General features: G+C 44.0%; 1 protein-coding gene across 5 annotated transcripts in view; it reads right to left on the bottom strand.

Annotated features, from left to right (window-relative positions):
* LOC112115903 (putative RNA-binding protein Luc7-like 2) overlaps positions 1-23,328 on the bottom strand; it is a 79,338-nt gene that overhangs the window by 51,969 nt on the left and 4,041 nt on the right. Inside the window, exons 1-3 of one of the 5 annotated variants that reach the window (XM_026661345.2) lie at positions 11,141-11,158; positions 1,523-1,593; positions 295-368 (exon numbers count right to left, since the gene is read on the bottom strand). In XM_026661345.2, the coding sequence (XP_026517130.1) occupies positions 295-368; positions 1,523-1,593; positions 11,141-11,143 (148 nt within the window). In that variant the 5' untranslated portion in view covers positions 11,144-11,158. Of the gene's footprint in view, positions 1-294; positions 369-1,522; positions 1,594-11,140; positions 11,159-11,723; positions 12,089-15,519; positions 15,527-23,328 lie in introns of those variants that run through there. The other 4 variants (XM_026661346.2, XM_026661349.2, XM_026661350.2 and 1 more) reach the window with 4 other exon arrangements.

The raw sequence follows: 23,328 nt of genomic DNA on the forward strand, positions 1-23,328 counted from the left end.
TTAAAGGATTAAGTACCCTTTAATGAATCCATACCCAAACATTAACTATGTATTAAATTTTTTTACATACTATATGCTGCTGTTTAAATGTAATTATAAGCTTCCACTTTTTCAAGTATTTTTAATATATTTTTTATTGAAAAAGCAGTGTATTAGGTAAAAACACTTTGCTAGGATAGCATCAATGTAAGATGCTATATAGGTGTCTGTTCCAGATTTTGTGTAAGCTACCATAATGGATTTGTACTTGGCAGTTAGCATATAACAATCTTACAAACATGTAATAATACACACTTAGAGCCTCCACTGAACACCATCTGCCATTTCTTCCATTACTTTCTTCTTGGATGCAAAGCATCCCCTTACTTCTGGTGGGGCAGGGTAAATAGAGGGCAAAAGAATGGATGAAGTGATTAGAAACCTGAAAGAACCAATCATACAAATAGACATTGCCTATATGTAACATTACTTTTACAGAAGCTTGCAACCCCCATGTCATAGACCCCATCTGCTGCATGTTGCTGAGCTGGAAGCATTTTAATTCTATTTTCATAATGGTGTAGCTCCTACATCACAGCAGAAGCATCAACCAGCTTACCACACAATGAGGTCCAATTGCAAGTTTAAAAAAATCCCATCTGTGAACAAGGTTGGATAGTTCAGTTCCAAATAACCAATTATTGAGGGGTTTTTTATTGCAGGATTTGTTTTCCTTAAAAAGTCATAATGGAACAGCCACTATTCCATTTCTGGAAGTGAGGTCACTCAAAGATTTTTTTCCTGTAGAGATACAGGAGTTATAAAACATCTCAAAATCTCACAGGGTGTCTATCTACTCATTAAAATACAATAACCTCCTAACATCACTATTAAATGAAAACCTACTGGTGAATTACTGAAGCAAGGACAGCTGTTGGAGAAAAAGTACAATGAGTTCAGTTTGCAACTTTTTCCCATCCCATTACCAAAGTACTTTAAAGAGGGTGGATAAATTTTGCAGTTATGAATGTAGTCACGTCTCCTTTCTAATAAACCTGAAACATCTGAGAATTTTAAATCTATGAAATGGTTCAACAAGCCCAATCCATTTGTTAACTATACGAATAAAATGGTAATGTCCTTCATTCTATTATGTAATCTCATTTTAAAATATCACTGCTATGCATAGGAAACTAAAACGTAACATTTTCAGATGGGCTGAACTTCATTCAAGTTGTTAAACAACTGAAAATTTTCAGAACAAGACACACTTAATTTGCCTGTAGGATGCAACACAATCTTAAAACCAGTAATTCACAGGCTAGAACAGCTTCGGAGCAGTTCAACAATAGGTTTTCTAGAGGCTAAGTCTTCAGTTTTAATAGGTTATTTGTAAAACTAAAAATTTAGAATAATCCCTTATTCAATCACGCCTGCTACTGCAGTAAAAGGTTTTTTTGGGGGTCCATTTTTTTTTTTAAAAACACATAACTGCGTTTGTTCCACATTCATTAACACATCTGAAAAGTTAGTGATAACTCACGGCTCGGCGAATGCGGGGCCTTTCTGACACTCCCTTGCAGATTGAAGTAGGCAGGCAAAGATACATTGAACCTTTATAAATAAAACAAGGGGCCAGATTGTTCAGTTTGTATAGAATAGACTCTGCCAGCAATTTCAACACAGCATCTAGAAATACATGTTGACTGTAAAGATTCTTGTACATAAAAACAAATGAACAAACCAACTAGTGTTAAAAAAAAAAAAAAAAAAACCAACAGCTGATGGCCTACTAGAACTACTGAGAGGGATATTGAGACTGGGGAGTAGCTAAAGGACTTATGTTCCTCAAGCCTACGGAGATAGGAGTGTTTTCAGATATGTTACTAAGCTCCAGAAGGAGCATTCTTTGTACCTTTGCCACAATCAACTGCTGATTGTACAGCAGCAATGTACTCAGTCTCTTATGCCTTTCCATTTACATAGCATGTGAGATTTAGGAAGAAGGGATGGGACAATACAGAGAAAACAGAGGTAGCTACAAAAATGAACGCATGAATGACAACAGCTTTAGGAACCTGTTCCACATTTACATTCTAGTCACTATTTATGGATTCTGTATTAGGTCTTCACAAATGTTTCCTGGGTAAGTTAGATCTGCATATAGCATTCTGTTCTTTTTTCCCCTGGTTCTACAAGACTGGTTTAATATATATTTGGATTTTTTTTAAATCGACTCTGCTGTTATCATAGAAAAGCTTTCTCAAAGAGAAGGCTCTTGTAACATGCCCTAAAGACTGTTAAGTTCTAAGTTAGTTCATCTGAGAGCTCATTCCACAGCCAGATCCCCTTGAATAAAAATACTCTGTCTCAAGCGTTCTGTGAATTGGTGCTATCCCAAAGCTGCACAGATGTCTTGGCAGGTCATAGATGAAGATGCAGTCACAGATGTAGTTTGCTCCTAACCCACTGATGACCTTCTGCTAGGATAAGGTGAGGACCCATTTTGTATGTGCCTTTGCTGGGTAACGTGTGTGAGAAGGGAGAAAGACAAGAAACCACCAAATGCCTGGGGCTCACTCTGCTGCAAAGGGAGAAACCTTTTGAGAATTATTTTTGTAATGCAATAGCAGATGTTCCTTCCAGAGTTTTCCAATAACCGAGTGATTTGGGTGTGAATAAGCCAAGGTTCACAAGAGTTCTACTAATCAAAACGAATATTCCTCTTTGTCTGATTGGATTTAATTAAGCAGCCACAGCATTCACTTTAATATTTTACCATATGAAAACAGTCACTAAACAAACCTATGAAATATTTATGAATATAACCTTGTGTTTTCACAAGGGAAAAAATCTAAATGCAATTAGTAATAATTTTAAAGTGTTTTAAATTATCCTAACTGATTAAATACAATTAATTAAACCTATCCCTTTGTAAGCAGTAGCCTAACTTTTTGATTGCACCATGCTGCCTTTTTTTTTTAAACCTTGATTCCATTGTGTTTCACATTTTTCTGAGATAAAATAACTCAGTTAAGTAACTTATTTTTTTGTAATTAAGGCATATGTATTGAGGCGAAGCCTACTGGAGACCATAACGCCTTAATCTTTTTTTGTTACTATTCTAATAAATTAGTTTTTTAAAATATTTGACTGCTTTTGATATTGGTCAATTGACAGGTCAGATATTGTCAATTATTTTTGGACTAGTCAAATGACCAACCCTATTCTTAACCTTGCCCCTACAGAGTATTACATGGTTGATCTTCAGGGCTTACACATATTAAAAATGTAAAACAGTAATTTATTAATGTGTTACAGCAATCAGCATCTATTATATTATGACCCATTTCAGTGCTCCCAATTGGATTTTATTTGTTATTTGTTTATGTTGATTGACAGTGGATTTATAATGGAAACTCAAAAGGATTGATTTAATTCACCTAAAGAAACAACAGCTTCAGTTTTATTCAAGATATCTGACCCAAACCATATTTCTGTGATGTATTACACTAGGGGTGAGCGGGAGAAGAACTTTAAACAGGAATGAAGCTATTCAGGAAAAAAGCCAATTGTCAAGGATGCTTCTATGCTTAACCATCTCATTTCTTGAGATGCATGCACACAACACCACTGTTAGTATTAACACACACATCAGGAGGAGACCAGACCCCAAACAATGGCAGTAATAATGCAACAGTCATTTTAGAAAACTGTTTTACTACATTAAATAAAAAAAATGTTGACTAAAAAGCAACAAAAGTCAACAGCTAAGACCAAATTATACTGCTGAGTTTTAAAGAAAATTTAAGGGCCAAGAGCACACTTAGTACCTGTAAGCTCTCAAGATTGATCCTCGTAAGAACAAGTCATTTTAAACACCCTCCAAAAATCAAACTTTGCTGTGAACATCCACCATGTTCCTTCAGTTCATGCTTGAAGGAATTTACAGTACATTTTGACTGCTGATTTTGGCAACGAGTTTGTATATTTCAACCATCTTTTGCAATAACTAACTACAGACTAGTTTCATTTCAATCCATCTCTTGTTCACAATATTGTAACATACTATGAACAGCAAGTTATTCCTTCCATTTTAGAATCATATATTCTAGCAGGAATTACCAGTTAGTGCTAAACCTTAAACTCTAATACCAAGGCACAAGTGCAATGCAACCAAACACAATGTGTGTGCGTGTGTGTGTGTCTCTCTCTCTCTCTCTTTCAGCTGGAAGGGACCCCGAAAGGTCATCAAGTCCAGCCCCCTGCCTTCACTAGCAGAACCAAGTACTGATTTTGCCCCAGATCCCTAAGTAGCCCCCTCAAGGATTGAACTCTCAACCCTGGGTTTAGCAGGCCAATGCTCAAACCACTGAGCTATCCCTCCCCCCCAATGGCAATGTGTCTTTGCATTTGGAGGGCAGGATCAAGCTCTTAGTTTTTTTCTGTATTAAGCTATATTTACGAAGACAGATTAGGCTTTTTCCTCCTAACTTACACACCAAAAGTTTACATCTGTTTAATACCTACCACACTGTCTTTACCATAATATATTAATAGGAATAATATATTCTAAGTGCAGAATCCCTCATACTATTTACACTGCGGCAATATAAAATTGACAGCTATATGCCACAGTCACAAACAGTTCACTTAAAATTTACTTCTGAACATGCAATGTATCAAGAAGGAACATTATTCCCATGCTCGTCCCAAGAGGCAAGAAGCTACCAATTTATTTTTATAGAGATGTTGTTCCAACAGGATCTTCAATCCTAGGTCTCAACTCTGCAGCCTGAGACTGGCAAAGATAAGTTCTTGAACATTTTTTATGTTTGTTTATTTAAAAGGCAGCAGCAGCAGGGCTAAGCACAAGTCAGCAGCTCACTCCCCCAATGGCAGATGTATGTCAGTCACTGAGTATGATCACTGCCCTGGGAACCTTCCCATCAGTTCCCAATTACAAAGGACGTAAACCTCCCAAAAGAAACAAGTCACCTGATGTTAAAGATCTGCATTAAGAAGTGAAATAAAATTAAGCTGCAAAAAGCAAAGATCACTTCAATAAAAAAAAAACCCTCCAAACTCTGAGGAAGCAGTGGGCAGGTGAGAAGAATCCTGTTGGAATTACAGCTTCAGAAAAGAATTGCATGTCCGGAATTATCGCTTCTCTAAAGATGCCATCCAACAAGATTCTCATTCCTGGAGAGTAAAAAGTACACCTCTACCCCGATAACACGCTGTCCTCGGGAGCCAAAAAAAATCTTACCGCGTTATATCGAACTTGCTTTGATCCGCCGGAGTGCGCAGCCCCACCGCCCGAGCACTGCTTCACCGCATTATATCCGAATTCATGTTATATCGGGTCGCATTATATAGGGGTAGAGGTATACATGGGATGTCCCAAGACAGCAAGGCTGCAACACACAACACTAAGTCCAGAACCAATAATGTGACCAGGCAGGTTTATAAAAACAAAATTAAATACACAAGGGAGGGGTTAAATGCCTTCTACTCTCAAACAAAACACAGACAGCATTAAAAAAAAGTATAAAAACCTCAAAATCAGCCAACTCAGATACGGGATATCCTAAAATGAAACAAAAAACTTTTCAGGACAGAAGAGTTTGTTATTCCCTACTCTGTAAACAAATTCTGTAGCGCAAAGAAACCAAAACGTAATTCCCCCTTGATAGCTGAATCCAAGGAGTAATGTTTTGCGAACAGCTGGAGAAAGAACGATGAAGATGTCTGTGAGCCAAATATTTAAGAGAGGCAGGGGAGACAAACTTGCCTTGGATTCAGTGAGGTTTGACATGACTATCTAGTTCACACCAGCCACGTCACAGCAACACAAAACATATCCAACAACTTTGACATGGTCTTCATAAAAATTATTGAATCAATTCTAAACAAAAAATTTCCAAAGTTGTTGGAGTTTGCAAGGACTTTAGTCCCTCTCAAGGAAAATTTACAAGAACATTTTAATAATCAAATATATGGAAAAGGGCTTCCCCAGGATGGTTTGCGTTGAATTGGCAGTTACCGGAATACAATGTGAGAGAGACCCTATGACACTTGTTTTCTCTGGGATTTCAGGGTCCACTGAGGTTGTCACATGTGGACATGCACCATGGATACTACAAAGCAACGGCCACAACTGTGTATCTAGGTACGTATTTGACCCCCCCGTTCAGGGTAGCAACTAAGAACATGGGCTCACTGGCTCTGTCAGGAAGTACTAGATTTCTTGCAGCATCTCTTCCTGATAAGGTGCATGAACATATTCTCAGTAGGGTAAGGACAGAGGAGAAGCGATCTGGATAGTTTTCTGAAAACCTGAACTTGTAGCTGCATTGAACAACTCTCAGAATGCATGTGTTCAAGGTGACCATGAAACTGCCTTGGAAAGCACCAACTTTCTTGTAGCCCCAAGTGCAAGAGATACCTGAAGCTGTAGTGTCAAAGCTGGAACTTTTGTGCACTGAGAGCACTAGCCACAATACAAAACATACCCACCTACACAGAGAACTCTGATTTGTTCACAACCCAGGGATAAAGAAATGGTTTGAAGCTGGTACTAGAGACCTCATGGTAGCCTCACAGAGGATCTGCAGTGATCTGGCTGGTTTGGCAAACATATGTCATCAGCGATCCCTTGGAGTTTGAGAATGACTGTCATCCATAAAATGATCACCAGTTATCACTGGTGGATCTGCAAGTGGCTAATGAGACCAATCCAGGATCCACAGATCTTGTCACAACCGGGACAGACATTTCCCAATGGAAGGGGTAGATCTGGATTGTTGAGTTGGGCTGCAGCACATTCTTTCCTCCTTTCCTGTTTACCCAATTCCTGTTGTCTCAGTTGGATCTCAAAATACTGGGGTCCTTGCCACAAGGTCCTTTTCCATTTTGGTCAGTCGAGGGCTTGAGTTTCCCAGGAGTTTATGTCAATACTTCTTCATGTTGGCTTTGAGGGTGTCTTTGAAGTGTTTTCTTTGCCCAGCCCTCGTCTGTTGGCCATGGCTCAGTTGTAGGAACATGACTTGCTTTGGGAGTTCATTTTCTGGCATTTGAAGAACATAACCAGACCAATGGAGTTGGTGGTGGATGATCAAAGCTTCAATGCTGGAGGTTTTGGCTTGGGACAGAACATGGACATAGATGTGTCAGTCATCCCACTTGATTCGGAAGATCTTGCGGATGCACCATTGATGGTATCATTCAAGAACCTTGAGGCGTCCACTGTACATGGCTCAGGTTTCAGCACAATACAAGAGAGCTGGGATAAAAACGGCCTGGTACACAAGAAGCTTGGTTTAATTCTTGATGTCACAATCTTTGAAGACATGTTTTCTCAAGCATCCGAAAGCTGCACTGGTGCATGGAAGGCGGTGTTGAATTTCCTTGTTAATGTCAGCTTTCTGTGATAGATAGCTACCAAGGTAAAGGGAGTGCTTGACGTTCTCCAGGGTCTCTTCATTGATCTGAATTACGGGAGCAGGATCCTGGTGATGCAGAGCCTGTTGGAGGAATACTTTCATTTTCTTGATGTTGTGTGAGAGGCCGAGTTGGTTGTAGGCCTCAGATTTTTTTTAAGATAGTCTTCCGAGTGGGCACACAGGGCCCAGTCATCTGCATATTGGAATTCAATGACTGATTTAGTGATAATGTATGTCTTGGATCAGAGGTGATTGAGGCTGAAGAGCTTGCTGTCCATTCTGTATTGGATATCAAATCCAAACATATAATGGATCACTGAATCACCAACTCCACCTCAAGAACATGAGCATAGATAGAGTTTGAGACATCTTGACTGAAGTCTGGCATCAGCAATATGTCAGAGAGCTACTGATTTTCTTCTAATACTTCATGAGTTGACTGGAGCTCAGTATCACGGACTTCAAAAAACTGAGGTTTCCAGCGTATGGCGGAGACAAGGCTTGTAGGGTACTTGTATTCCAAGGTGATGATGTGGGACACTTCAATGACTAGGCTGCTTCACTGAGCTGATCACAGAAGTGCTACATTTGAGCCAAAAGGACTGGCAGACAGAGACACAAAGTCAAACGACTCAGATGTCTCAGCTAACTGAGGCTTCTGCCTTGAAGATTTACCCTTTGAAGCACTCTGGCCCAGACTCATGTCAGATGTACATGAGTTTCTGGAGTTGCCTGGAGGATGCATTAGAGACATTCTTCATGTTTTCTTAGAGCCCAAGGTGACATCTGCCAATATATCTGGCACTCCTTAACATTGTGGTTGACTCTATGCGCAGACAATGCAACCAATATGCTCATTTGTCATTAATAGTCCTGTTGCAAGGATGTGGTATGAAGCTTGTGAGTGGTCTTCCTGGCTCCCTATATGTCCTTCAGAAAAAAAACCAAATATACCACCAGGAGATATGAGGCTCAAATGATGCACCAGAGCACTGCAGATGCACCACAAATGCCAGGGTGCTAAAGACAGGCTCCAAATTCCAAGAAAACCACTGGCACTGACACTAAACAACAGGTGCCTAAAATATGAGACACAGGCAAAGCTGCTTCAGAGGTGTTGAAGTGCAGATAGACAAATAGGGAAAGACCATGGGTAAGCATTGATTGAAGTGTTGATACAGCTGGTGCAAAAGGCAAAATTTAAGAGACTTGGACCAGAATGGAAGCCAAAGACTTTACTACGAAATATTGTGTGTGTTTCCAGGAGTCAGGGGAAAAGAGCTGGAGCAATGACTGGAGAGGTCCTTTGCGGACCACAGTTCAGTAATTGAACTGAATGCTCCAAAGGCAATGGTTAAACTAAATAGGATGGCATGCACCCAGCACTAGAACTGCTAGCCTAGTCTCCCCACCAATGATGTACATATGGACTAAATGTATTCAAGAGCTTAAGAAGTCCTGAGTGTCTCATGCTGAGGTGGTGAGAATCCTAACAGATGTTATGTTTAGAGAAGGTTTTGTTTTCCATTAACAGACAATTCCACATCTTAGTCTGTACTCTGCTTCCACTTAGATTCCAGTTCTTATAAATGCTCATGATCTAAAACTAGACAAGTAACCTATATAGCTGTAAAGATTACTTTATTCAACTCATTTTAATAGTTTCTTCTACATCACTTAATTTTTTTTAAAATCCCAGATTTTCCTCATATAAGCCTCATCAGACTACTCAACTTTGACTTTATATCATCATCTGTCAGATTATTTGCATACAAAATAAATGCCATATCCTGAACTATATGACTACAACTTGCTATGTCACTTCACCTTAGAAAGAAGTCAGGCTCCATTTGCTCAATACCTTATACTGAGTGTTTACAAGATCACAAGCACATATGTGAAATGTTGAAAATAATTAAAAACTTAAATTTGTACTTCCTGCAAGTACTAAATGAAGTAATCTCAACAACATGTTGTGCGGGATGGGAATGACAGATCAATAAGAGATTGGAAGACAAGTTTCTACCTTGTCTTAATATTGAACTATTTAACATTTAAATAAAATGTTACTGCCTACTAAGTAAATACTAGAGTTCTGTTAGTAAGCAGTAGTAAAGCAAAATGAAAACTGGTCTTAACATCCTGACACTGAGCATACATGGTCACTGCCAATTTTAGTTAAAGGTCTTTATTTTCAAATATATTTCAGTTTAAAAATAGTAAAGAGTGCTTACTGTCAGGACAAAGCTACTACCTAACAGTAGTACAAGTCTGACACTGCTTCTTGTTAAACCCTTTAAAAGAACTGTGTCTATCGAATGTACAAAAAAAGTCAATTTAATAAGCTCAGGGCTAAGTGTTATCAACCTGAGGGCCTCCCACACTCCCCCTTTTATTAGCAAGTTTTGAAGTACTCAAGTTAGAATTGGATGCTCATCCTCTCATCCCAATTACTGTTTTGAGATTGAAAACAGCATATGCAAAGGAAAAGAAGGCATGCAAGTAAATTAACAGATATGTAACAAGACTGTGAGATATGTATTTCCAGCGCTAAAAAAAGAAAATATGAAACAGAATTTTCAAAGTTACCATAACATACATACCACTAAATTCAGGAAGAGACTGTTTTACTTAACACTATGCAAAAATGTATTTCCATAATTTACTATGCCAAGAGATATGCTTGATATACCTTCATTTTCCCCCAGGATGTTATATGTATTATAGATATATAACCTCTGCCTTCTCTCTAAATTAGTACTACTTAAACTAAGGGATGGTGTCCCTAGCCTCAGTTTACTAGAAGCTGGGAAAGGTTCAAAAGGAGCAATAAAGTGGGCAACATTTTCAAATTTAAGTACCTAAAGTTAGGCACCTAAATCTGCAGCTTTCATTTACTTCAGCACCTCTGAAAAATCAGACCACTTATTTAGTTGCCTATATTTAAAGCATCTTCATTTGTAAATCTTTACGTAGTTGTATTAAATATGACTTAATTTTCCACACCTCCAGAACAGTTTCACTCTAGTCATAGCTGTGTTAATTAATCCAGTTTTATGCTACCATCACAGCACTGTTTTTTTAAATTATGGCATACTCTACTACCAATCCACTTTTTTTTTTAGACAAACAGCATTAATGAGAAATGCTTAAAAGCTGAGCCCCTATGCAATCATTTCTCAATCAATATACCGTTGTCAGAAAGAGTCTGGGAAAACAGGCAAGATTTGCCAATGTGGCCTGAAGGTCAAGCTAATGCTCTGTCTGATACATTCTCAACAGTATTGCATATAACATTTAAAATATCTAAACTATGTCTCAATGACAATGCAATGTTGTGTCAGCTTGTTATTAATAAGTTGTTTAAATAAAAGGAAAACTGAATAGCAAGAATGTCAAACAGTAGCACTGGAAAGGTCCTTCTATGGTCTAGTCTATCTCCTGTAGGATCAGCCTGCATACATTAATCTTCTCTTTTACCCATCTTACTTTCTGAACAGCTCTAATGGCGATGCCTCAGCCCCGCTGGAGTAAATTGTATTAACTTTATTCTCACTTTCAAAAGTGATCATCATTCCCGCCTGTTGATTGAAATGATGGTTTGGGTCAGACTTGCCTCGGACAGACTATTACACCTCCCACCATGGCTCTGCACCTGACGATTTGAAAGGCTAATTTCTCCTGTCCGAACAAGGCAAACTGCGGTGTCTCAGTACCATGAGTTATGAGGAAGGATTTACAAGTGTTTATCTGTGACTTGGCGGGGGGTGTCCTCTGCTGTGCGCGTCGGGCGGCTCGGAGGGCGGCGTGCTCCCCTGGCTGGTCGCGGACTCTGCCGGCCCGGAAGACAGGCCTGCGCCGACCCGCAAGACGAAGGATGGATTTTTCCACCACCTGACCAGAGAACCCGCGGCTGCAGGGCTCGAGCTAAGACGGGCGGGGCCGCGGGCAATGGGGGTTTCATTACAGACTCGCAGCCCGGTTCTTGCGGCGGCGGAAGCGGCGCCGCGACCCCGGCGAGCTGCGGCAAGAGCTCGCCGTAGCCACTAGGGGCCCGCAGTAGGGCCAGTCCAGTCCCGCCCCGCCCGCGCCCCTCACACAGGGTGTAACCGCCTCCGACCGGCCCTGTGCGCCGCCGCCGCCCTTTAACCCCCTAGCCCCGCCCCGAGTGGCAGGGGAAAGCTGGCGCTCGTCCTGCCAATCATCGCTACCAGCCTAGCTCGCTCGCTGTTCCCAACCGTTGCCCCGGCTGTGACCGCAGGGGGCAGCAGCCCCGCCCCCCGGCCGGGTGGCACTTACCGTCCCGGGACGTGCCCATGAGCTGGTCCAGCATGGCGCGCATCTGGGCCTGCGCCGACATCCTGAGCGCGCGGGGCCCGGCCGAGCCGGCGGAGTCTGTGTGAGCTCCGCCGACAGCGGCCTACAGCGCTTCGGGCCCGACGCTGCGCTCGCCCCCCTGACGGGTCCGGGCGGAGCCTCTCTCCGCGGCCGGTGAGGGCTACGATGGCGCCTCCGCCTCACGTTCGCGGTTCGGGCCGAAGGGCAAAGCGGGAAACTGCTTCGCGCTGCTCTCGGTCTCGCGACTTCGCTTCCCCCGCGCGCGACCCTTCACGCTTGCTACACACGCGCGCGCCAGCGGTAACGGAAAGCCGCGCAGCGCGCGCGCGCTCTCTCCACTCCCGCCCCTTTCGACGTCAGCGCTATCAGGTTGAGCACACGCTGATTGGGTGAGTAGACATATATCTGTCTGTGACACAAGCGGCTCCGCGTTTCCTGATTCGACACTAGAACCTTTCGTCTGGCTGGGCTAGCGCGCGTGCTGATTGGACACGGGGCTCTCGTTCTCTTTCTGTGTGACGTCCTCTCCACCACCTCTCGAGTCGGGCGAACCCAATCGTTGCATTTCCCTTTCGATAAATACTGAAGAACCTCTCCCTTCCCCCCACCCCGTCCAAGACTAGTACAATCCGCGTTCTACCTGAGGCGCATAGAGCAGCTGCGCGGTCCCCGCAATGGCCCGCCCGAGCCGCTCGAACGCGCCTGGTGTAGTCTGAGCTAAACCGACAAAATACTCCATTGGTAACATTTGGATGGGCAGAATCTCCTCCTGTATTGTGAATAGCTCTGTGTCAACGGACGATGAAAAGTTATGGTGGACTTTCTTACAGAGTCGTTTAGTAGACCAGAGCCTGGTGGTTGTTGTTGGTTAGCCATCAGTTTTTTTTTTTTAAATATTCTTAATATGCAGATTTTTGTTGTATAAGGGCTTCAATGAAAGGAAACACACTTTGCTAATGAACGTGTTGAATAAAATATAATCAAACAGTTGCATTTTGATATCAGGTTAAGGGCATTAATTTCAATCTCCATCTACAAAATAGATAATTAAACCACTCCTGACGTCTAAATATTACATAATGTAATAGAAATGTTTCTTTTCATGTTTTTGAAGCTTTTTCCATGCTACTAATGTTATTGTGTGTTCTGCCATAACTACATTGACAAGTGACATCAAGCCCACAAGAATACAAATATTGGAAAAACTCAATTTACTTTCTCTGCTCGTGGGGGCTTCTTGGGTTCTCTAACAGTTGGTATCTCAGGGTGCACTGCAATACCAGTTATTCTGTGATGTCCTTGCACTGAATATCTCCTCAAGTCTGTTGACGTTATCATATGCCAAAGATGTGGGGATGAAGGGCAGAATGTTGAATGGTATTGCCACACCTGATTCATCCTCATTAACCCGCTTCTGTAGACAGGAGGCTGTGTTCATTTCATTTCATTCAGATGACTATATGATATACCTGTTGGCTGAGTATCTTAATCAACTCCATGTTGCCTGTGAGGGATGTGACATTATTGACATGAACTGTGACTGTATAAATCATTGTTGCAACCAGGGACCTATGGTTGCACCAGGTCTTGTATAGAGGAAGTCAAGTGGGGTGCCTATGGAAAAGTTGTAGTTTGCTGGTTATGATTATGCTGTCTATATGTGTGTATCATTTTTGTATTGGAAGTTATGAATATTGGCTATGTACTTGTATCTCAATGTGTTTGATTCTAAGGCCTTGGCTACACTTGCGAGTTGCAGCACTGTAAAGCCGCCCCCAGCGCTGTAACTCACTCCCCGCCCATACTGGCAAGGCATTTGCAGCGCTGTATCTCCGTGGTTGCAGCGCTGCATGTACTCCACGTCCCGGAGAGGAATAGCGTGTATTGCGCTGCCGCTGCAGCGCCAGTGTGGTCACCCGATGCGCTGTGATTGGCCTCCAGAAGTATTCGGCAGTATCCCACAATGCCTGTTCTAGCCACTCTGGTCATCAGTTCAAACTCTACTGCCCTGGCCTCAGGTAACCAACCATGTGACCCACTCTTTACATTCCCTGGGTATTTTAAAAATCCCCTTCCTGTTTGCTCAGCCCGCCGTGGCGTGGAGTGCTATCAGCGAACCTTTCCAGGTGACCATGCCTCCATGCGCCAAGCGAGCCCCAGCATGGAGCAATGGCGAGTTGCTGGACCTCATCAGTGTTTGGGGGGAGGAAGCTGTCCAGTCCCAGCTGCGCTCCAGCCGTAGGAATTACGATACCTTCGGGAAGGTATCAAAGGACATGATGGAAAGGGGCCATGACCGGGACGCCCTGCAGTGCAGGATTAAAGTGAAGGAGCTGCGGAGTGCCTACCGCAAAGCCCGTGATGCAAATGGCTGCTTGGGTGCTCCCCCCGCGACCTGCCAATTCTACAAAGAGCTGGATGCGATACTTGGGGTTAACCCCACCTCCACTCTGAGCACCACCATGGACACTTCAGAGCCAGTGTGGGGGAGGAGGAAAATGGGAGTGAGGGTGGTGGGCCGGATGGAGACACCCCGGAATCCCTGGAGCCATGCAGCCAGGAGCTCTTCTCGAGCCAGGAGGAAGGTAGCCAGTTGCAACGGCCGGTACTTGGTGGAGGACAAACAGAAGAGCAGGTTCCCGGTAAGTGGGGTTTTTTTCAGGAAAGAATTTTTTTGGTGCGGGCTCTCTGGGAGGGGAGGGTTAGGAATGCATGCCTAGATGCAGAATAGTGCATTGATGTGGTTTATCACATCGCAGTAATTGGCCTCGGTAATCTCCTTGAATGTCTCATCTAGAATGTGTGCAATGCGCTTGCGCAGGTTTATCGGGAGAGCCATCGTGGTCCTTGTCCCAGCCAGGCTAACGTGTCTGCGCCACTGTGCCGCGAGGGGCGGGGGGACCATTGCTGCACACAGGCAAGCTGCATATGGGCCAGGGCGGAAGCCGCATTGCAGTAGAAGACCCTCCCTTGCTTCCCAGGTCACCCTCAGCAGCGAGATATTGTCCAGGACGAACTTCTGTGGAAAATGTTGGGACACTGTTCAGTGTAGCTGCCCCCTGAAGCTGTTGGCTCTCCTCAAGGCACAGAAACCCAGAGGACCTTGCAGCCCTGAAACAATCAGTCCCCCTTACTCACCATTTTGAGGCTCCCGTGGGATATGTGTGCTCTGTTTCGGATGGGAAAATTATGCTATTGTGTAGACCCTGTGTGTTTTCTACTCCTTAAGTGCGGGGGAAATCATTACTCTGGTATAAACAATGCTGCCTCTGTTAAATGTTGCATTTTGCCTATACAGCTGCATCAACCTTGAGACCTCAGCCGTCCCTCTTATTGCCTGCTCAGAGACTGCAAAGACTCAGGAAGAGACCGCGAAAAAGCAAAGAAGACATGCTGCAAGAAGTGATGCGGCAATCTATTAAAGAGAATGAGAAAGCACAGAACTGGAGGGAGAGAGAAAGCAGGATCCGCCAGGAAAACGCAGCGCACCAGCGGCAAAGCACGGCGCACCAGCAGCAAAGCACGGATTGGCTCATAAGCATCCTGGAGCGCCAAGCAGACGCTATCCAGGAGCTCGTAGACATGCAGAAGGAGCAGTACTGCAAACGCCACCCCCCCCCCACAGCCCTTGTCCCAAAACTCTTTCCGTTGTGCCCCACTGTCGCCTCCAACCCACTTTCCCCAACTTCCGTGTTCTTCATACCACCCACTGCCTCCAACACCAGTATCTTCACCACCCAGCCCTGAAAACCATGACCCTTACCCTCTGCACTCAACCCCCATCACCATGCAGTATAGCTATCCTGAAGTGCAGCACTCACTGCACAGCACACCAGACAGGACAAACGCGAATCTGTGATTGTACCGTTCCCCTCTCCACCCCCTTGTTTCTTTTCAATAAATAATTTTTTTTTCTTTTCAATAAATGGATTTTTTGGCTTTGAAAACATTCTTTATTATTGCATAAAGTAAAAGACTCCTTAGCCCAGGAAATAAACAGGCACTGCAAGTCTGCTTGTCTGCTTAGCAAACACTGATTCCTAAAGATTGGAGCTACTGTACTTCACTCCCATGCAGGGCACCAGATATCACTGCTGGTTTTCAGCCTCAAATTGCTCCCTCAAGGCATCTCTAATCCTTGCAGCCCCGGGCTGGGCCCCTGTAATAGCCCTGCTCTCTGGCTGTGCAAATTCAGCCTCCAGGTGTTCAACCTCGGAGATCCATGCCTGAGTGAAGCTTTCACCCTTCCCTTCACAAATATTATGGAGGACACAGCACGCGGATATAACCGCGGGGATGCTGTTTTCGGCCAAGTCCAGCTTCCCATACAGAGATCGCCAGCGGCCCTTTAAACGGCCAAAGGCACACTCCACAGTCATTCGGCACCAGCTCAGCCTGTAGTTGAACCGTTCCTTGCTGCTGTCAAGGCTCCCTGTGTAGGGTTTCATGAGCCACGGGATTAACGGGTAAACGGGATCTCCAAGGATCACAATGTGCATTTCAACTTCCCCTACCGTGATCTTCCGCTCTGGGAAAAAAGTCCCGGACTGCATCTTCCTGAACAGCCAAGTGTTCCGAAAGATGCGTGCATCATGCACCTTTCCGGGCCAGCCTGTCTTAATGTCAATGAAACGCCCACGGTGATCCACAAGCGCCTGGAGAACCATAGAGAAATACCCCTTCCGATTAACATACTCGGATCCTAGGTGGGGTAGTGCCAGAATAGGAATGTGCGTCCCATCTATCGCCCCTCCACAGTTAGGGAACCTCATTTGTGCAAAGCCATCCACTATTTCCTGCACGTTACCCAGAGTCACGGTTCTTCTGAGTAGGATGCGATTAATGGCCCTGCAAACTTGCATCAACACGATTCCAACGGTCGACTTTCCCACTCCAAACTGGTTTGCGACCGACCGGTAGCTGCCTGGAGTTGCCAGCTTCCAGATTGCAATAGCTACCCGCTTCTCCACTGGCAGGGCAGCTCTCAGTCTTGTGTCCTTGCGCCGCAGGGTGGGGGCGAGCTCCTCACACAGTCCCATGAAAGTGGCTTTTCTCATCCGAAAGTTCTGCAGTCACTGCTCGTCATCCCAGACTTTCATGACGATGTGATCTCACCACTCGGTGCTTGTTTCCCGAGCCCAAAAGCGGCGTTCCACGGTGCTGAACATGTCCGTGAATGCCACAAGCAATTTCGTGTCATACACGTTACACGGCTTGATAGCATCGTCGGACTCCTCACTCTCACTGTCACTTTGGATCTTAAGGAATAGTTCGACAGCCAAACGTGACGTGCTGGCAAGATAAGTCAGCATACACCTCAGCAGTTCGGGCTCCATTTCCCACAGACAACAGATTGCGCTGCACAGAAACTGTTGAAAGATGGCGCCAAAGGTGGACGGAAACAAAGGGATTTCTGGGATGCGAAGCGATGCATCACGGGGGGTTGGGACAGGACCCAGAATGCCCCGCACCCACGCCCCCTTCCCACAACCCACGGCGCCAGAATGGGAAGAGGTGCTCTGTGGGATAGCTGCCCATAATGCACCGCTCCCAATGGCGCAGCAAATGCTGCAAATGTGGCCACGACAGTGCGCTGGGCAGCTGTCAGTGTGGACAGACTGCAGCGCTTTCCCTACTCAGCTGCACGAAGTCAGGTTTAACTCACAGAGCTGTACATATGCAAGTGAAGCCAAGGCCTAATTAGCCTCAGTGAAGCATTTGGTCAGCTTCTTGAGAAAGGACTATTCTCAGTAAGTGCCCAATTAAGAAACACTTAACTAACAATGGACTTTGGGAGACGCCAATTCACGTCTGAGCTTTCCTGGGAATGTTCAAACTAACATGTAAACAGTGGCGTTGGCCTGCAAAAAGCTGAATCATTCACGGACATGTGACTTGCCCAGGTGGCTACAAACTCCATCTTGTTGCTGTGACTTTGCACAGAAGAACAAAGGGGTTTCCGCCCACAAGAGAGAGACTATAAAAGGCCCTGGAAGCCTCTCCATTTTGTCTTCAGCTGACTTAAGAGATGACCTCTCCACCCCAAAGAAATGCCTGAAAGAAACTGGAATAAAGGACAGTAACTACAGGGGTGTGAGTGATTGCTGGACCCAGACTAGGAAAGAGTCCAGTCTGTGAAAGAAGCTTATTGGAACATCTCTGGGGGTGAGATTTTATCTGCAATCAGTTTCTTAATGTATTAGGCTTAGACTTGCATGTTTTGTTTCATTTTGCTTGGCAACTTACTTTGTTCTGTCTGTTATTACTTGTAACCACTTAAATCCTACTTTTTATACTTAATAAAATCACTTTTGCTTATTAGTTAACCCAGAGTAAGTAATTAATACCTGGGGGAGCAAACAGCTGTTTGCTCCATCTCTCTATCAGTGTTATAGAGGGCGGACAATTTATGAGTTTACCCTGTATAAACTTTATACAGAGTAAAATGGATTTATTTGGGGTTTAGGCTCCCAGAAAGACTGAATACTGGGTGTTGGGAAAGTCTCTGTTAACTAAGAAGCCCCTAAGCTGTGTGGATCTCAGTTTCAGTGAACTGCAGGAGGTCATGGCCCAACCTCTGGGTCTGTGTTGAAGCTGACTGGAGTGTCTTACTCAGCAAGACAGGAGTGGAGGGAAGCCTTCTCTGGCAGGGGGGTTTGTTCTTGGTGGTATCCCAGTACATCTAGCATCAGTCTTGAGGGAGGTTCTGTGACTGAACCCGTCACAGTGGCGTAGTTGGTAGGCTCTGTGCACAGCTGATTGCTTTCAGACACTGGTACTGATTTTAAATGACTTTTGAGTGTGGTGGCTGGAGAACAAACAAAGTGGTTACTGGTTTATTTTCTGTTTGCTTATTTCGGGTAAGGAAAATAGAGGTAGGAAAATCAGCAAAATAGGTAAGAGTAAAGCTCAGAAGAAGCTAAAACTGCACAGGTTACAAATTGCTAAGGAGGAAAGAGAAAGCCAGAAAGCCCTGGACTTAAAAAAACAAAGAATTTGAGGCCCAGAAACAGGCTCAAATTGAAGCACAAAAGGCTGCCCACCAGCAAACTCTGGACTTAAAAAAGAAATTGAGGCCCAGAGACAAGCACAAATTGAAAGCCAAAAGCATGAACTGGCTGTAATGAAGTGGAAGAGGTGCAAAGAGACATGTATCCTGAAGGTGGAAGTTGGGGTCCTGGTGACTGCTGGAATGGGAACAGACCCCAAGGACTCTGTAGCTGGAAGCAAGCCCAACCTGAGTAAAAGGGGGGGGGTGGATTTTGCTGGCCAGTGAAGGGTCTGTCATAGCTGTTAGCTGGATCAGGGTCTCTTTTCCTTTTGGGGGACACAGTGTCTGCCCCAGAGGGGAGCCCAAAGAGGAATTTTAGGTGTACTGCCTCGGGCACGGACAGCGTCCAAGTCTCTGGCAGTAAATTCAGGAGGAGGGTGTGACATTGCACTCCATATGATTTTATGAAAATATGCTAATGACTGTGAATATAATGTAACTGGAATATCCTTCATGCAAAAGGTTTCTTGTAAGGTATCATTACAAAGCTGATAATCTACTGAGTGTGGTCATCCAATTTGTATAAATGTATCATTCTTGTATCTGAAACTAGAAATATGAAACATAACTCTGTCTATTGTAATTATGCAAAGTGTGGGCCACTAATGGTGGTTTGGAATCTTGATGGCTCCCATCAACTAGGACAATTGGTTGTAAATGCCTCTGTTTACTTGCAAGACTTCCTGTGACGCAGGCCACGAATAATGAAGGCTTGGGGTCTCACAGGACATGTGACCTGGTGGTTTTCCATTTAGAAGGAGGGGTGGGGACCCAGAGAGACAAAGGATTCCTGCCTTGTGCCAAAGCTATAAAAGGGGGTGGAACAGAACAAAGGGCGCTGCAGTCATGAGAAATCCCCTAGCTACCACCTGAGCTGGAACAAGGACTGTCCCAGGGGAAAGGATTGGGCCCAGACTAGAACGCAGTCTAGTTTGTGAAATAAGCTTATTGAACATCTCTGAGGGTGAGATTTACCTGCATTCAGTTTCTTAAATGTATTAGGCTTAGATTTGCTTGTTTTGTTTCATTTTGCTTGATAACTTACTTTGTTCTGTCTAAAACAACAAGGAGTCCTTGTGGCACCTTAGAGACTAACAAATTTATTTGGGCATAAGCTTTCGTGGGCTAGAAACCACTTCATCAGATGCAAAGAGTGGAAAATACAGTAGCAGGTATAAATACACAGTACATTAAAAATGAGAGTTGCCTTACCAAGTGGGAGGTCAGTCTAACGAGACAATTCAATTAACAGTAGGATACCAAGGGAGGAAAAATAACTTTTGTAGTGGTAATGAGAGTGGCCCATTTCAAACAGTTGACAAGAAGGTGTGAGTAACAGTAGGGGAAAATTAGTATGGGGGAAATTAGGTTTGGTAATGACCCAACCACTCCCAGTCTTTATTCAGGTCTAATTTGATGGTGTCCAGTTTGCAAATTAATTCCAGTTCTGCAGTTTCATGTTGGAGTCTGTTTTTGAAGTTTTTGTTGTTGAAGAATTGCCACTTTTAGGTCTGTTATTGAGTGACCAGGGAGACTGAAATGTTCTCCTACTGGTTTTTGAATGTTATAATTCCTGATGTCAGATTTGTGTCCATTCATTCTTTTGCATAGAGATTGTCCAGTTTGGCCAATGTACATGGCAGAGGGGCATTGCTGGCACGTGATAGCATATATCACATTAGTAGATGTGCAGGTGAACGAGCCCCCAGTGGTGTGGTTGATGTGGTTAGGTCCTATGATGGTGTCCCTTGAACAGATATGTGGACAGAGTTGGCACCGGGGTTTGTTGCAGGGTTTGGTTCCTGGGTTGTTGTTTTTGTTGTATGGTGTGTAGTTGCTGGTGAGTATTTGCTTCAGGTTGGGAGGGCTGTCTGTAAGCAAGGACTGGCCTGTAAGAGTGAGGGATTGTCCTTCAGGATAGGTTGAGATCCTTGATGATGCACTGGAGAGGTTTTAGTTGGGAGCTGTAGGTGACGGCTAGTGGCGTTCTGTTACTTTCTTTGTTGGGCCTGTCTTGTAGTAGGTGACTTCTGCGTACCCTTCTGGCTTTGTCAATCTGTTCCTTCACTTCACCAGGTGGGTATTGTAGTTTTAAGAACGCTTGATAGAGGTCCTGTAGGTGTTTGTCACTGTCTGAGGGATTGGAGCAAATGCGGTTGTATCTTAGAGCAGGGGTTGGCAACCTTTCAGAAGTGGTGTGCCGAGTCTTCATTTATTCACTCTAATTTAAGGTTTTGCATGCCGGTAATACATTTTAACGTTTTTAGAAGGTCTCTTTCTATAAGTCTATAATATATAACTAAACGATTGTTGTATGTAAAGTAAATGTTTAAGAAGCTTCATTTAAAATTAAATTAAAATGCAGAGCCCCCCGGACTGGTGGCCAGGACCCGGGCAGTGTGAGTGCCGCTGAAAATCAGCTCACGTGCCGTCTTCGGCACGCGTGCCATAGGTTGCCTACCCCTGTCTTAGAGCTTGGCTGTAGACAATGGATCATGTGATGTGGTCTGGATGAAAGCTGGAGGCATGTAGGTAAGTAGAGCAGTCAGTAGGTTTCCGGTATAGGGTGGTGTTTATGTGACCATCGCTTATTAGCACTGTAGTGTCTAAGAAGTGGACCTCTTGTGTGGACTGATCCAGGTTGAGGTTGATGGTGGGGTGGAAATTGTTGAAATCCTGGTGGAATTCCTCAAGGGCCTCCTTCCCATGTGTCCGGATGATGATGTCATCACTTGGACCACTTAAATCCTACTTTTTATACTTAATAAAATCACTTTTGCTTATTAATTGACCCAGAGTAAGTAATTAATGCCTGGGGGAGCAAACAGCTGTTTGCTCCAGCTCTCTATCAGTGTTATAGAGGGCGGACAATTTATGAGTTTACCCTGTATAAGATTTATACAGAGTAAAATGGATTTATTTGGGGTTTGGATCCCATTGGGAGTTGGGTGTCTGGGTGCTGGAGACAGGAGCACTTCTTAAGCTGTTTTCAGTTAAATCTGCAGCTTTGGGGCGTGTGGTTCAGACCCTGGGTTTGTGTTGGAGCAGACTGGCGTGTCTGACTCAACAAGACAGGGTTCTGAAGTCACAAGCTGGCCGGGAAAATGGGCTCAGAGGTAGTCTCAGCACATCAGGTGACAGTCCCAAGGGGATCTCTGGGACCCAACCCGTCACAAGGGATTTCACTGCCCATGGTAATAGGATATGCGTGGCAAGTTTCAGCACACCTTCACTAATGGCATATATAAAATCTTGGGAAAAGGACTGTATGAATCTTTGAATTTGTGAGGATGGTATAGTTTCGTTTTTGTCCCCTGCTAACAACATCTTGAGGAAGGCCGTGAGATTTTGGCATTAGGGTGTAATCATTATCAGGCCTCTCTGGTGGTGGAGGCTATACTTGTTCAGTGTTGGATTTCTTCAAATCCAGTCATCTGTTCATGGTACATGGCATCAAGACCTGATCAGGCTCTTCTGAGAAAAGTGAATCCAGCTCAGAGGCCGTTCTTAGTCAGGGAGAATCTAATATTGCCGTAGGTTGTTTGGTATCAGCACAAGTTTGTGATTATTTGATACAATCTCCAGGCTGTTACTGAAGCCTGCTTCTAATTTTCTCTGAATGGGTTTCTTTGTTTGTGGCTTGATATTTTTTAATATCAAGATAGCTCATATTGGCCACAAATTTCTGTGTCAGATTCACCATTGATACAAAACAAGACTTTGAAAATAAATCAGCATGGATATAACTGAATAACCTATCATATACTGTTTTTTTCTTTCATAGAGTATATGCTATCATCATCTTCACCTTAATGACGCTTGTGCTTTTCTGTTGATCTTGTGTAGGCTCCAAAACAAGATCGTGATAGTGTGCCTCTGCTGCTACCAGCTCTCTCGATGTAACTGCCAATATCTTTGTCTGTCTATTTTGCTCTTTTCCACACATTCCTATCTGACCTGAGATCTTCTGCTAGACAGTGGCTCTTCGAACTTGGTCCCTTTCACATTCGTGGATACTTTGTCACAGAATATATAGACTTTTTCTATACGCTCTGGTGGATGATGAGCCCATTCACCTTATTGATTTGTGCAATTTATGGCCAATTTCTTCACTGTAGTTGCAAGGTTCTGCTTGTTTTTCAAGCTGTTGCAAAGTTTTCTTGTATGTGTGATCTTTCAACAATTGAGATGGTGTAATGGTCTCCACTCAGGGTCTGGTTGGGAAGAGTGGCCTAGTGGTCATGGCCTCAACCCTGGACTGCCAAGGGGGTTGTGGGGAGGGGAGCCCGGGCCCTACCACTCCAAAATGAGCCCTTAAGCCCTTGTTGCTCAGTGTGGGGTTTGTACACCCTATCACAAATGGTAAAATACGTTGGGTACTTCATTGTTGTCTTTATATTGCATAATGGTAGCACATTTTTGGATCTCTATGGCTCTTAAAAGATTTGTCCATGATTCCAAGTCTCTTGGTTTGGTCAGGTCTGTGAAAAGAGCATCTACATCACATATCACTCA

The sequence above is a fragment of the Terrapene carolina genome, unplaced genomic scaffold (assembly GCF_002925995.2).
Source record: "Terrapene carolina triunguis isolate 2854851 unplaced genomic scaffold, T_m_triunguis-2.0 Scaffold1018, whole genome shotgun sequence".
In the NCBI taxonomy this organism is placed as follows: domain Eukaryota; kingdom Metazoa; phylum Chordata; order Testudines; family Emydidae; genus Terrapene; species Terrapene triunguis.